Raw genomic sequence first — 14,586 nt, forward strand, 5'->3', positions numbered from 1 at the left:
GTGCTCAACTCTCCTAAAAAAAGTTTAGGGACAAATTATCACCAAAAGGCATGTCACCGTTAGTAGAAAATGGTAGAATTAATGAATTACTAATGGACAAAGATTTTTGCTCTTATGAAAAATGATTTAGGAGAAAAAAATACCCTACTCATTAGTACAAGATATCTAATTCTCCTCAAAAGAAAGTATAAAAAAAAATACACTTTAACCCTTATTTGAAATATTCAATGAAATGGTTTTTAATATTTTTATCCTCACTTTTATTTGACCAGTTTTTATCCCCGCTTGATCTACATATCTTTTGAATTGATGTTATAACTTAAAAATGAATTCAAAGATAAAGTACCCATCTGTTATGTATATTATTATTTTAATTTTTTCTTCACTTAAAGGTAATATTAAAAAAATATTATTAATAAAACTTTATTTTTTTTAAATTGTCTTATATTTTAAGATAATAAAATTTTTTAAAAATTATCTTATAATTTAAAATGAAAATATAATTAATATTACACGTAACGAATTTGTTTATTTCCTATTGTATAAATAACATTTTAATTTAAAAATTATAACCGTGTACATGTTAAAAATCTAAACAAGAATGCTTCAAACAAGGAATGAAACATATCCGGAAGCTCTAGTACCAATTTCTTCACATCAACATAGGCATTTGCATCTTACTACTTTCTACAGCTTGTTTTATTCTCACACAAATTGGTTTAAAATTTATTACTCATACATGTTAAAAATAAAAAAGAATAATTTGTTGTTTAGGATAATATTAAAATTTAAAAAATAAAGTGTAAATTAAAATCAAGATAATAACATATTCTATTTTATAATTTTTTAAAGGAGCATATTAAAAATTTAAATAGCATATTTGTTTCATGATATAGTACTTACGTGTCCGTGCGTTGGAAGTTATTTTAATAACAACTTGTTATTTTTTATTTATGCAAATTAAAAATCAAAACACATGTTTTGTTTTAGAATTTGTTTCTTTCAATAAATAACTTATTTTATTTTAGAATTTATTACTCCATGCACTTAAAAAATATGAATAAAAATGTGTTTTATTCCTACACAAATTATTTTAAAATTTGTTACAATATACCTATTTAAAATATAAAAAATAAATTGTTATTAATCTCATACATATCTTAATAAAAACCTGTTATATTTTATAATTTTTGCCTCTTGCATATACTAAAAATATAAACAATTTATTCTATTACAAAACCTCCTTCTCATACTAAAATTTAGAACTAACTTAAAAACTACAAAAATAAAAAAATATGTTAATAATATTATAAATTAACAGGATAAGACTCATCTTGATGTGATCAGGATAATACTGTATTAATTGGGATGGGTACATGCCAAACACCCTTACTTTACACTTCCTTATTTTAATATTTTAAAATTTAAACCCATTTCAAGTTTATTTTTTATAGCCTAAATCTAAAATTTAATTTTTTTCAGCTCAAAGTCAAATATTAATCTATAATTTCATTATATTTAAATACAAATATTATTATTAATTCTTAAAAAATCTAATTTGACCAAACTATAGCCACATCCTTATCCCAAATGCTAGTTAGAGACTAGTAAAAAAAAAAAAGCAATGAAAAATGAAAATTTAAGATTTAAGAGTAAACTTGTTAAATGTTTTTTTTGCTAGCTTGCTGTACTTGCAAGGTTGAATTAAAAAACAAAGAATAATAAAAAAAAGAAATAGTATATTTCGAAGAGACAAAAAAAAATTCTTGTGTCCAGTATTCTGACTCTACCACTACCCCCGGTGAACCTAAGTCCTGACTCCGCCACTATCATTGAATTAAATGTGAACACCTCTCCTTCAAGCATATATTTATTTATTAAGCTTTTAATATAATGATTTGGGCCTTCAATACATACTGTAGCCTCTTCAATATATATAGATATCATTTTTGGGACTTTCCTGCACTTAAATGACATGACTTTGGCCTTTGAATTAACTAACCGGTAACATGATATGACACCAAGGACTTGATTGCCAAATATATTGCCATGTAAGATTTGATTACTGTATAGGATGTCATTTCAAATGGCACCTAAGATGCCAACTTGGATGCCAATTGAGATGCCACGCAGGATGACATCATTTCTCCTATTAAAGAGGAGGAGGGGGTGGAGAAGCTAGACCACTAGTCGCTCTAGAAAAACAAAAGTCATCATCCTAATCTTACAACATGATCCTATTTGTTTTCTCCCAGAAGATTTGAATACTTGCTATTTTTAGTTTAGCCAAAACATGATAACAATCTAGAGCTATTATTGTAATAACAACAATACCACTTAACAGAGTATAACAAGTCAAATCTTTGATTAATCATCTCAAATGAAAGTCATAACTTCAAAGAGACATTCACATGACATGAACAATAATCATCAATAATCCGCATTCAAGAAGGAGGAGGAGGAGGAGGAAGAATAACTTGATCAACAAAAGCTTCAAAGTGAGGATCAGTGAGCCAAAGAGTTGAGAGATGAACATGAGAAGAGGAGAGTCTATGAACTGCTTCAACTTCCCACAAGATGGATTCTGCTTTCTCTGCACTCAGAATGCTGTCCAATGGCTTCTCACCATCTTCAGCTCCAAATCTGGACTTGTCCCATTGCTTGCAGAGCATGTGAGTCAGATAGTGAAGTGGCTGTCCGTACGAGTTTTCCAGAGTTTTTGCCAATCCTTGCCAGTTCACTGCCATTGCATTTGAAAGACGAGCTCTCGGGATTGGAGTTTTCTTCATCCTCTTCTGGTATTCCTTTGCCACCTCCAATATACCTTCTGCATCATCACAAATCACAATGCATGCATACATAGAGAGGCATATGACAAAGTTGATATGTCAGCCCAAAAAAAAAAAACAAAGCTGACATGTTGAAATTGTTGAAGTTTTCCTATGCTGTGTATATAAGCCCGTTTCAACTGCCCTACTAAAACTAAGAAAAAGTAGCTAAATTATATATACACAAGCATAGGAGTAGATGACAAAGTTGATATCATAATGAAATTGTTGAAGTTTTCTGGTTTAGTATATAAGTTGCTTCTAATTACCTCACAGGAACTAAGGGAATGTAGTTAAATTATTGTTATATCATCACAATATACCTTTTGCATCATCATCACACAGATAGAGGAGTATATGACAAAGTTGGTATCATGGCAATATTGTTGAGAAGTTCTCTGTTAGACAAAGGTATAGTCTCTATGGTCTTATATATACTCCATCCAATTTATAATATAGAACATTTATTTTAAGAAATTTTGTTTGATTTAAAACATAAAATATCGAGTAACTTTTATAATTTTTTTTTTTACAATACACCTATTTCATTTATTCTATGATAAGAGTGGGACCAAAATTCACAGGCCAATTAGAGAAAAAGAAAATTCAACAGATTTGAAAATAAATTGGTGAGGTCAAGCCCAAAATTTGAGCCAATACTCCTTAAGACATTCTTTGGGAAACAAATATTGAGAAAAGTAAGCTAATTGTAAAATGCTTCATGAGATCTTTTTTTCTCCCATTATGCACATGTATCTTTCTATTACAATAATCTCATTTGAGATATAATCAAACACTAAATTTGAGCATTTCTTTTAAAGAAAATTCAAACTTGGTTTGTCACTTTGTGAGAATTAAGAGGTCCTTCCATCATCATCCATCTCTTGATTGTTATGAAATTTAATGGTTTGAATTTAAAATTTTAACCTATAATTTTTTTATTTTTTTTCAGAATAATAGTTATAAGATTACCTTGATTTTAAAGTTTGTACTTATTAAAATAATAACTTATTAAAAATAAAATTTTATCAAATCTAGATGGTTCAAATTAGTGCTCATTACCCAAGCCTGTCATATATAGGACACATTTTGCAATTGCAAGCCATACATTTTAAAATTTTTAATATATAAATGATTTTATATAGTATTCGTAATTTAAAACATGTTATGAATGAATCCTTATATTCATCTCATCAAAATTATTACATATTAAAAATAAAATAAAGTGAAATACTGCAAACAATTTCATTATGTCTAAAATAAATGTATGAATATCCAATAATAGTCTAAGAAGCACATAGTTTCTGTAAATCAATATGAGGTTTCTCAATTCACCATATACTTGTCATATTTAATTATAATTGAAAGATCATAAAGTTGTTATATATTTTGGTTAAACCTTAGATAATATTCATAACTAATTTGAATTGAGTTAAGAGAGACATGAGATCGGCAAGCTCTTCTAATAAATAAATGTAGCTGCATATCTAAAACTTGAATTCAAAATCTATAATTAAACTATCACATCCTCTTACCAGTTAAGTTACATACTTAACCATCGAAAAACTCCATATATCATATGTACACCAAAAAAAAAAAAAACTCAATTCATCGTATAGACTCTTTTCAAAACATAGCTCTTTCTCGAAACTAAAAGATTTGATCCTCTTATCAAACATAAATGAAATCAAATTATACTAATCACTAAGATTGAAATATTTAATAATGTATAAAAAAATTAAATAAAAAACACACACACAAAATTAATAAAGATGAAAAATAATTACAGAATTATTTCTCGAGAATAAATTCAAACCTGGATCAACATTCGGTCTTCCAGGTTCTATGCCTCGTTCATCTTCTCCAAATTTCAACGTTCCTTTCTCTTTCTTCTTAGATTTACTACTGCTTCTGTGCTTTCGATATTTGATTCGTAGTTGAGCCATACGATAATTGTAAATATCATTATCAGACTCTGTCTCTGAATCTTGCACCAGCAAATGCTTGTAACTCAGAGGACGATGATGTTTCAACATCTTGTCTTCAATCTGAGTTGATTCAATGTAATGAAATATATTTTCTAAAGATTTATAAAGGATTGTATAATATCTAACAAATTAAATACTCACTTTATTTAATCTTTGGCACTACTTTTTTTCCCTTAAACTGGTATTGTGCGTTCATGAATGTAAAACATGTATAAATGATTTGGATTCTGTGTAGTCCATGACATTATTTCCAACATAATTGCCCAAAAAACAATCCCATCCTTTGTTTTGTTAACAAAAGTTTTGGTGAATTGAAATTTAAAAGCTCATTAAAATCGAAACATGTCTTTAAATTTAAAATGCACTTACAGAAATTTTTGTCAATTGATTGCCAACCAAAAAAAAATTAAAACATCAGACTTTCTTTAAAAACTAAAAATAAAAATGGAAGGAATCAATTAGATTCAATTTCTTTCTTCTTCCATTTTTTTTATTTTGAAAGACAAGAAAATTAAAAGTATAAGTGTAATTTTTAGATTTATCAGAAAAGGAAACTTATTTTTCTTTCAAAGAGGTTTGTATTATTTGAAAAATGTATATTGTATGCTTATAAATTGTCATAGATTTCATGTCAACAGCATCGGATTGGAATTTTTGTAAAGTTTTGAAATATGTTTTTCCGAACAACTTTGAAATGTTAAACATGTTTAATTGTGAATTTTTAAAATAAAAAGTTAGAATTGTGTGAGTCCAAATAATAGTTCATGAAATTAGTTTGAATCCTCATTAAGAAAGATATTCACATTTAATACCTGATCTTATCTCAAACAAAATTGTTTTTAATAAGTAGATACATGTCCACAATAAAAAGATGTTTCTTTCTTTAACCAAAATGTGTTCGGTTTAATTAATGAGAATCTTACTGCATTTGGTTCTTACATGAAACATTTGTAAGAGAATCACAAACGGAAAGTTTATTGGAGAATCATGTGCAATGGATCCTTAAAGTGAAATTAATTGAGGGAAAAATATTCTTAAATGAGACAAACGCAATGGGATGTTTAAGGACATTTTTTTTAAAATTAATATATTCATGAAAACTTGAAAAGTTCTGTGCCTCGAGCGGGCCACAGAGTAATGGGCCGGGCCTGATGGCCAACAAAAATTGTGAGAAGATTTATTGTTATTTTTGAAAAAAAAAATCCCATTTCAGTTTTTAATTGTAATAGCCTGCCTATCATTCATTGGTCAAAAAAAGCCTACTCATCATTCAGTAGTCAAAATCAGTCTAAAATTGGAGAGAGAAAAATTTAAGGCTTATATTATCCCTCGAGATGAATTGCAAATTATAGATAATTTTTGTCGTCGCTTATTACTCCAACCCAACAATTTAGCTCACATCACTACCAACCCATCAAATAATAGACATTGTAGAGCTATTTGAACGCTTCTTGTCTTGCTGGAGGCAATATTTCTCCGTCTTAATTTCTTCTAACATTGAACAATAGATCTGATTACCACTTATGTTGATGATTTTGACTTTTGACCTTTGGCTTAAACAACACTAAAAAACAAAAAATAAGGCCAAAAAATGACCGTTAATAGCCTTGTTCTTACCTCTTTCCTTTTCATCTACCTAATCACCACCACGAATGCCATCGGCGTCAACTATGGCACCCTCGGAGACAACCTCCCGCCACCAACAACCGTCGCAAACTTCCTCAATACGAAGACCACAATTGATTCTGTTAAGTTGTTTGATGTGAATCCAGATTACATACAAGCTTTTGCCAATACTGGTATCACCGTAGCCGTCACAGCTCCTAACAGTGATATTGTATCACTAGCTGATGTGAATTTTGCACGCCAATGGGTTGTCAACAAAATTAAACCTTTTCACCCAGCAACGAAAATCAAGTATGTTCTTGTGGGTAGTGAAGTGCTTCATTGGGGAGATCAAAGCATGTTACAAAACCTTGTACCTGCCATGAAGTCCCTTTATGATGCCCTTCAAGTTGAGGGAATCCATGATATTCAAGTAAGTGAATAGTGCAATGAATCCTATTTAACTGTGGCTTCAATATCATGAACACTGTTGAATTATCAGGTTCATTTTATAATTAAAAAAATAACTTGCAAATTCTTAAAGCTTGTTTGTAAGTTACATATCTACAACGTATCTTTAAAGGAGGTTTGGTCATTCCAGCAAAATATTTTATCCTTTTATTCCTTGCATTTAATTTTCTTGATGTTTGTTATATTTTTATCCAGCTAATATTTAATTTAGAAATTTGTTCTCAAAGAGGTTAATCTAAAATCATTGTGATCATTTATGTTTAGGTTACCACAGCCCACTCATTGATCATCATGGAAACAATTACACCACCAAGTACAGGAAGATTCAGGGCGGCATACTCAGAACCCATTTTAAAGCCAATGTTAGATTTCTTGAGGCAAACCAAAACACCTTTCATGGTCAATCCTTATCCTTTCTTCAACTTAGATCCTAATAACGTCAACTTTGCTATCTTCAAGCCCAACCCTTCCTTATATGACCCCTTCACGCGCCGCCATTACAAAAATCAATTTGACGCGCTCCTTGATGCCGTTCACTCTGCCATGATGGCCGTTGGTTATGCTGACGTGGACATGGCCGTGGGTGAGACAGGCTGGCCCTCTAATTGCGACAACCCATCAGTTTGTAGTGTGGACAATGCTGCATCTTATAATAGCCAACTTGTAAGGCATATTGCATCAAACAAGGGAACACCGTTGATGCCGAACCGGCGGTTCGACACTTATATTTTTGCATTGTTTAATGAGGACCAAAAACCCGGTGCAACTGCTGAGAGAAATTGGGGTTTATTTCAACCGGATTTGACACCGGTCTATGACTGTGGAATCTTGGGTAATGGACAGGTATGTTTTTTTTTTAAAATATTAGTGGTTTTTTTAAGCCTATCTATTAGTCCTTAATACAAGATCATTTACAAAATTTAATCAAACATTTATGATTTATTTTCAAAAGTGCCTTTGTTTCTTTGTACTCTAAGCTTAATTAGTTAATGGCTTTTTCATCCTTCATCATTCTACCCCCAATAAACTATGCCAATCAAATTGATAATTTTGAAAAATGATTAACAAGGCCTTATGAAAAGAACAAGAGGAAATAATTTGTCAGTACATGGCTCACGGAAAAGTACAAGCTTCTCATAATTTTTTGTTATATATAAAATATAAATTCATGTCAAATTCCACTATTCATAAGTCACGAATAGAAAATTTACAAAAATATAATATCTAAAATTTTATTAAAAATAAATACGCACCGAAATATATATGCACATACATGTGTGTGTGTAAATCAAGTTCATAATTTATCTTTAGTGTATAATTGGTAATCCTGGCCAAATCTGAATAAGCTCAAAGGAAGAGGATATTGTTATACATAATATTTATGACAAAGTATAGTTTGTACTAAGAGATTATATATATTTGAGTATATTTTTAGAGATATTTTCTTAAAAAATTAAAAATATATATTGTTATATTTTTATCATTTTTAATCTGAAAAATACTGTAAAATAATCTTGAAAATGTATTTAATATTTTTTTTTAAACTTTAAAATCCAGAATTTTTCTTAAAAAATTGAGTTTTCAATATTTTTCAGATATCTTAAAAAGTATATTTTATATTTTTATAATAACAACAATAAGTAATTTTAAGTTAAAAAATTGAAATTAGATTTTATTCTATAGGTTCAGGTTTTATTCGAGTTGACCTGAATTATCATAATGTATTTTTAAACTAATAATTTATTCATATTCATTGACAGGCAGCCCCAGCAACGCCAGCAGTCCCAGTTCCCAGAAAAGGAAGGGGTCATCATAAAGGAAGAGGAGGAGGCCAATGGTGTGTGCCAAAACCAAACGCAGCTAATGAAGCACTTCAAGCAAACATTGATTATGTGTGTAGTCAAGGCCTGGATTGTGGGCCCATTCAACCAGGAGGGGCCTGCTTTGAGCCCAACACTGTTCTGGGCCATGCTACTTATGCCATGAATGCCTACTATCGCGCCAAAGGCCCGGCCCAAATCAACTGTGACTTCTCTAATTCTGCTCAACTTACCACTGTCAATCCAAGTAAGTTTACTGTATATTCTCCCACTTATAATCATAAGTCTTATTTAATTAATTTATATAAATAAAAAAATTAATTAAAATTAGTTTATTGTTTTAAAAGTATACAATCTCTTCTTAAATATTGTAAGTCCCGTTTATTTAAAATTAAAAAATAAGTTATTTTGAAATAGTTTAAATATTTTATAAAAATAGATATTATTTTATATTTGGTTATATAATAAAAAATTATTATTTAATTATTTTTATATTTTATGATATCTTTTTCAATATCTATTTCTAAAAATAATTTTTTATTTATTTATTTATAATATTTTCATGTCTCTTCGTAAAAATGCAACATTCTTTCCCATTTACTGTAGCAAATTATTGTTAAAAACTATTCAAAATAGCTTCTCAAAATAATTAACATTTTTTTATATTTTAAGTATTTTAAAAAAATTAAATAAATATCTTAGAATTTCACAAAATAGATCTTTTTTGAAAAAAATAATGATTTTTTTGGGGGGGGGGAACTTAAAGAAGCGTGCCCTTAATTACATGAAAATTCTTGATCATCTCTTCATAATCTCTCTCTCCCCCATAACTAAACAAAATCCATGCTAAAGGCTCTATTTGAAAACAATAATAATTGAAAGAATTACTTCCAATTAGGTTGGATAATGCTCAAATATAAGTCAATTAGATAATTATATAAAATAATAATAATAATCGATTCATATATATTATAAAATAATTATAAATGGGATCATAAAAAATTATATAATATGACTTATAAATAAAAATGAAGGTAGTATTGTTTTCCAATGGGATCATAAAAAATTATATAATATGACTTATAAATAAAAATGAAGGTAGTACTGTTTTCCAAAAAAAAAACAGAGAGAAATTTTAGAATTTAATTGCCAAGATAATTGGACAAAGTTATTTCGTGTTCTTACTCTTCATTGTGACTACTTATGATGTTGCGTATGTGTTCTTGTTATTGTTTACAGGCTACGGTAATTGTAAAATGTGAATGCATCTCTTGAAGATAAGAGAAGAAATAAACTGAATATTCTTGATGGGAATGAAGGGAAAGGAATAAAAAGAACTTAATTAGTGCAGGTGTGAGATTTATTTCTCAGTGAATTTCATGACCGCTTTTGTAAGTATATCATGTTGTAAATATGGATACGATCTGATATGAATCAAAAGATTCCATTTTCTTTGGAATATTGCACTATAGAGACTGTAATTCTGTAAATAAGTTGATTTGATCAAGTTATTGAAAAAAGCAATAGTACAAAGGTTAATCAATGACCAAAACTGTAATTGAATTATGATTAAATCAGTCATTAACAAAATATTTTATTGAGTCATTTAAAATATTGATTCAACAATTTATCAATTTAACTGGCTAAGTTAACTTGATTTTGATTTGGAATGCATTTTTTTCTTTATATATATATATATATATAGACTGTTGCATGCATGCATGTAAGATATATGAGTGATGGATGATATTGGTGGCAGCTTTGTTGCCAATTGAGAGGATACAAAAAATGAAAAACAACCCAAAAGCAAGTGTCTAACCTTTTTGTTGAGACTTGCACATCAACTTGGCTATCAATGCAGATATTTGAATGAATTAGCTTCGAACATCAAGCACTGATAAAAAGTGGGATAAGATATATCTGACACAATACCAAATGCCTTTTGGGCCTGCTTTAATGAATCCAGCGAATTAATCCAAATATTAATAATCTATCTCATAATGAACAGTCGAGAATTATTTTATTTTTTTATTTTTCCTTTAATAGATGCAGAATTTGAAACAATGATAATCTTTTAATTTGTTGTTTTTTTAAAAAAATAAATCTTAAAAATTTAAATTTAGTTCCAGATTTTAACGATTGGCACAGCTTCCTTGGTGTCTGTCTCATTGGCCATCTGGCAAAAATTGAATGTTAAAAGGTCTGTTTAAATTTTAATTAGATATAATTAATTATAAAAAAATTAAGTAGTGTCACACCCGAAAATGCGACACGAACGGCATGCAAATGGAGGTTTCAGCTTTCGAGACAGGAATAAGATGAAACGAAAGTCACAACCAAATTTTTGAAGTAAATTTTGAAAAATCAATTAAAGGAGAATAATGATAGTCTGCAAAAATAAAAAATAAGTTCGGGAGTCGATTGAATGTGAAAAAGATGTTAGCCACCTCACAACACCCGTTCGTGAGAACAGTTACCTGAAATTTGTTGTGCTAAATTAATATAGTTTTAAAGTTATTTTAATTATTCTTTTCTTATTTACATATTTTTAAAAATGATAATAATAAAATAGAAAATATTTATTTATTTACGAGGGAGAACTTAACTCAAAATCAGACTTTGAGGCCTACGTACCCTGTGATGGGGATCAAAGTCCACATAATTAGGGTTTAAAAGTTACTGGTGAAAATATTTTTTTTTGAAGAGAAATTAATTATAAATAATTCATCATTTTACAAATAAAATAATTTTTAAAGTTTTGATATGTGTGTTTTAAATTGTAAAAAATAATTTAATTTTAATTATTTTCTCAATTTTTAAATTTTGAAATAAAGAAAAGAAAAGGGTTTAAAATTATTTTTTTATATTTTATGATTGAGAATTTAACCGCTATACCTGCAGGGCCTTATTGGCTCATACGATAATGCAATTATTTTAAATATCTACAGATATTCTAAAATCTCACACGATAGAAAAATTTAGCAACTTAATTTATTTATTTATATTCTTATATATTTTTTAAGTATTAATAATAATTTTTTTATGCATGTATGTACATATACAAATTTTTTTTAAAAAAATCTTAATCATTATACCTGCAAAACTTTATTAACTTATATGGTAATATGATTATTCTAAATATCTACGGAGATTTTAAAATCTCACACAATAAAATATTAAATAATATGCATTTAACTATATTCTAATTTAATTGATTTATTATGTATATATATAATTTACATATTTCTTTAAAAACTCAATCGTTATATCTGCAGAGTCTCATTGACTCATACAATAATAAGATTATCTTAAAAATCTAAGGAGATTCAAAAACCTCATGTGACTAAAAGGTATAATCGATAAATGTGATCACAACTTAAATACATTAACTTGATTAATTAATTTTTTTAAATTGTGCATTATATGATTATTTACAAAAATCATTTACTTATTATAGAAATTGAGAATCATACATCTGTGAAGACTTATTATCCCACAAAATGATATGATTAATTTAAATCTTTATAAAAATTTTTAAAATCTCATATGAAACTTAAATATTTATTATAAAAGAGAATTAATTTTAATAACGGGCCTTTAAAATCCATTTAAATACATATAAGATTGATCTTCATACCTATAAAATTTAATTAATTTCACGATAGATATCATTTTAAATGCCTACAAAAATTTTTAAAATCTCACACAACAAGTAAATAATTAAAAAAATCTTCTCCTTTTCATTTCATTTATTTTATATTTTTTTAATTGGGCTTCAATCGTAATTAGCACCAAACTCTCTCCCCTCACTCTTTTATAAGATATGCCTGTCATAATAGTTGGAATCATACATGCAATTATAATAAAAAGTGCCATAAGGTATATATGAGTGTAACAATATTACAAATAAGCCAAGTACCTTAGGCTGATACAAGGACAAAAATCATGCCCCTATTTATTAGTATGCTCTTTCATGATAAGAAAATTTATTTTAAATCCAATTCATCATCTAGTCTAACAATCACAACAATTTCCTTCCCTACTTAAGACAAAACAGTGGCAGGAATTTATCCAAAAATCAATTCCAATAAATTATTGCCACAAACCAAAAAAGTTACTGTGAGTCTCTCTTTTTAAAACACATCAATTTCTTTATTGTCTTTGGTCAAAACACGATAGGAATATACCAAAAATCACGGCAGGCAATATCTTTATCTGAAATCTCTTTGCTTTTAAGAACAACACAACAATTTCTTCACACGCGAAATTATAATGCCCAAACCACATCAAACATTTAAGATAACAAATCATATTTCATTTAGAGTTCCTCCTATAAATACATATTAAAGGCTTGCTGAAAATGATTAACTACAGCAATTGGAGAGCAACCATCAATGATCAAACTTGTAGTGAGACCAGTCCAGACCAAACGCAATCAAGCAACTTCATCACTATATTGTTTTTCTCAGCCAAAACCGTGATAAGAAAATGCAAAAAATTCATCTTCTGAAATTTAAATGCCTTTGAACATGCATAAATAATCGATGCAGCGCAAGCATCCCAAAAGCACAGGTCGGAACAGAGCACCTCATGCCAAATTCTCTATCCATCCATGTAACAAAGTATATACACTCAGAGGATTTATCAAAGAACTAATAGGACATATTAACCAAATCCTCTCAAACAAAAATCAATCTCATATTCGAAAATCTCTCATGGTCCCCAACTTTGATCAAAGCTTGTGATATTTAATCATAAAATTTGGAAATGAGAAATTGAAATCAAACATAAAACCTTCTAAATCCAAAAGCAAACAGATTAGAGAACCTATGCAGTGCCAAATCGCTCAACATCCTCTAGCTTTTAGTTGTTCTCCATTGCTCCATGTGCTTCATACTTAGATCCCTCTCAATTCTGAATGCTCTCGTCTATGTCAATCTTCGATTTCTCTCCGTCTCTGTCTCTCTGTTTTTTAAAAGCAATCTCCAGAAATCGCCTAGCTCTTCAGTCCCTCATATTTTTTCCAGAAATTCCTCAATCTCAGATTCAACCTTCTCGCCCTCTCGATCCCAGATCCCTTTTTCTTTTTTTAGCTCTCTTGGCCCCTCTTCTGCGTGCGTGCGATTAGAAAAAACTCTGAATCTCCGAGGAAGATGAGGGGAGATATGCGATGAAGTGGTAAGCTCTAGATTCAAGCGAATGGTTGAACTGAATCAGCCTCCATCATTCGTGCGTCGCCTCCCTTCTCCCTCGTTCGTGCCTTCTTTTTAGACAATCGCAAGGATGAGCTCGTCTTCCTCTTCTCGGTTTCTTGTCTTGAAAACAGATCACAAAAATCTCCAGAAACCTCTTCTCGGTCTCTTCTGTTTCTCCAGATCGCTCTCAATCTCTCTTGCTCAAAGCCTCCCCTAAAACCCAGATTTAGCCTTCTCTTCCCTCCCGCCGTGCATGCCTCTTCTATCTGCCCGTGCCAAAAGTGTCGTTGTGTGTATCTGCTCTGCTCTTCCCAGTCGCACACAAGTCTGCTTTCTACTTTGGGTTTCTCCTTCTCTGCTTCGTGTCTGCTGGTCTGATCTCCAGAAGGCTTTTCCCTTTCTTTTTTTTTTTTTTCCCACGCGGGAAGGGCGAGTGAAGCTTCTTTTGGGCTATCGGTGAAACGCTGACAATTCAGCATTTCATCCAGCCCATTTCCCTTTTTTTTTCAATACTTTTTTTAATTTCTGAAATTAATTTAAAAGAATTAACTCTCAAAGTTAATCTCTAATATTTAAATAGTTGAGAAATTTAGAAGAGATTTTATAAAGTTTAAGCAAGATTTTTTTTTATTTTCAAAATTGATTTTGAGGACCAATTTACTTATCTTCTTTATGTTAT

At 29.4% G+C, this 14,586-nt stretch overlaps 2 protein-coding genes across 2 annotated transcripts; one reads left to right on the forward strand and one right to left on the reverse strand.

Annotated features, from left to right (window-relative positions):
- Positions 1-2,444: 2,444 nt before the first annotated feature.
- LOC129289815 (protein RDM1-like) lies at positions 2,445-2,861 on the reverse strand. Its single transcript, XM_054926582.1, has one exon. The coding sequence runs from the start codon at positions 2,859-2,861 to the stop codon at positions 2,445-2,447; it is 417 nt and encodes a 138-aa protein (XP_054782557.1).
- A 269-nt stretch (positions 2,862-3,130) lies between these two features.
- On the forward strand, positions 3,131-9,974 carry LOC129289907 (glucan endo-1,3-beta-glucosidase-like). Its single transcript, XM_054926661.1, has 5 exons — positions 3,131-3,239; positions 6,589-6,854; positions 7,157-7,735; positions 8,653-8,959; positions 9,952-9,974. The coding sequence occupies exons 1-5, from the start codon at positions 3,203-3,205 to the stop codon at positions 9,972-9,974; spliced, it is 1,212 nt and encodes a 403-aa protein (XP_054782636.1). The 5' UTR covers positions 3,131-3,202.
- The last annotated feature ends 4,612 nt before the right edge of the window (positions 9,975-14,586 follow it).

Source organism: Prosopis cineraria, unplaced genomic scaffold (genome assembly GCF_029017545.1).
Source record: "Prosopis cineraria cultivar Desert tree isolate PC_DT_omini unplaced genomic scaffold, ASM2901754v1 PC1, whole genome shotgun sequence".
NCBI lineage: Eukaryota > Viridiplantae > Streptophyta > Magnoliopsida > Fabales > Fabaceae > Prosopis > Prosopis cineraria.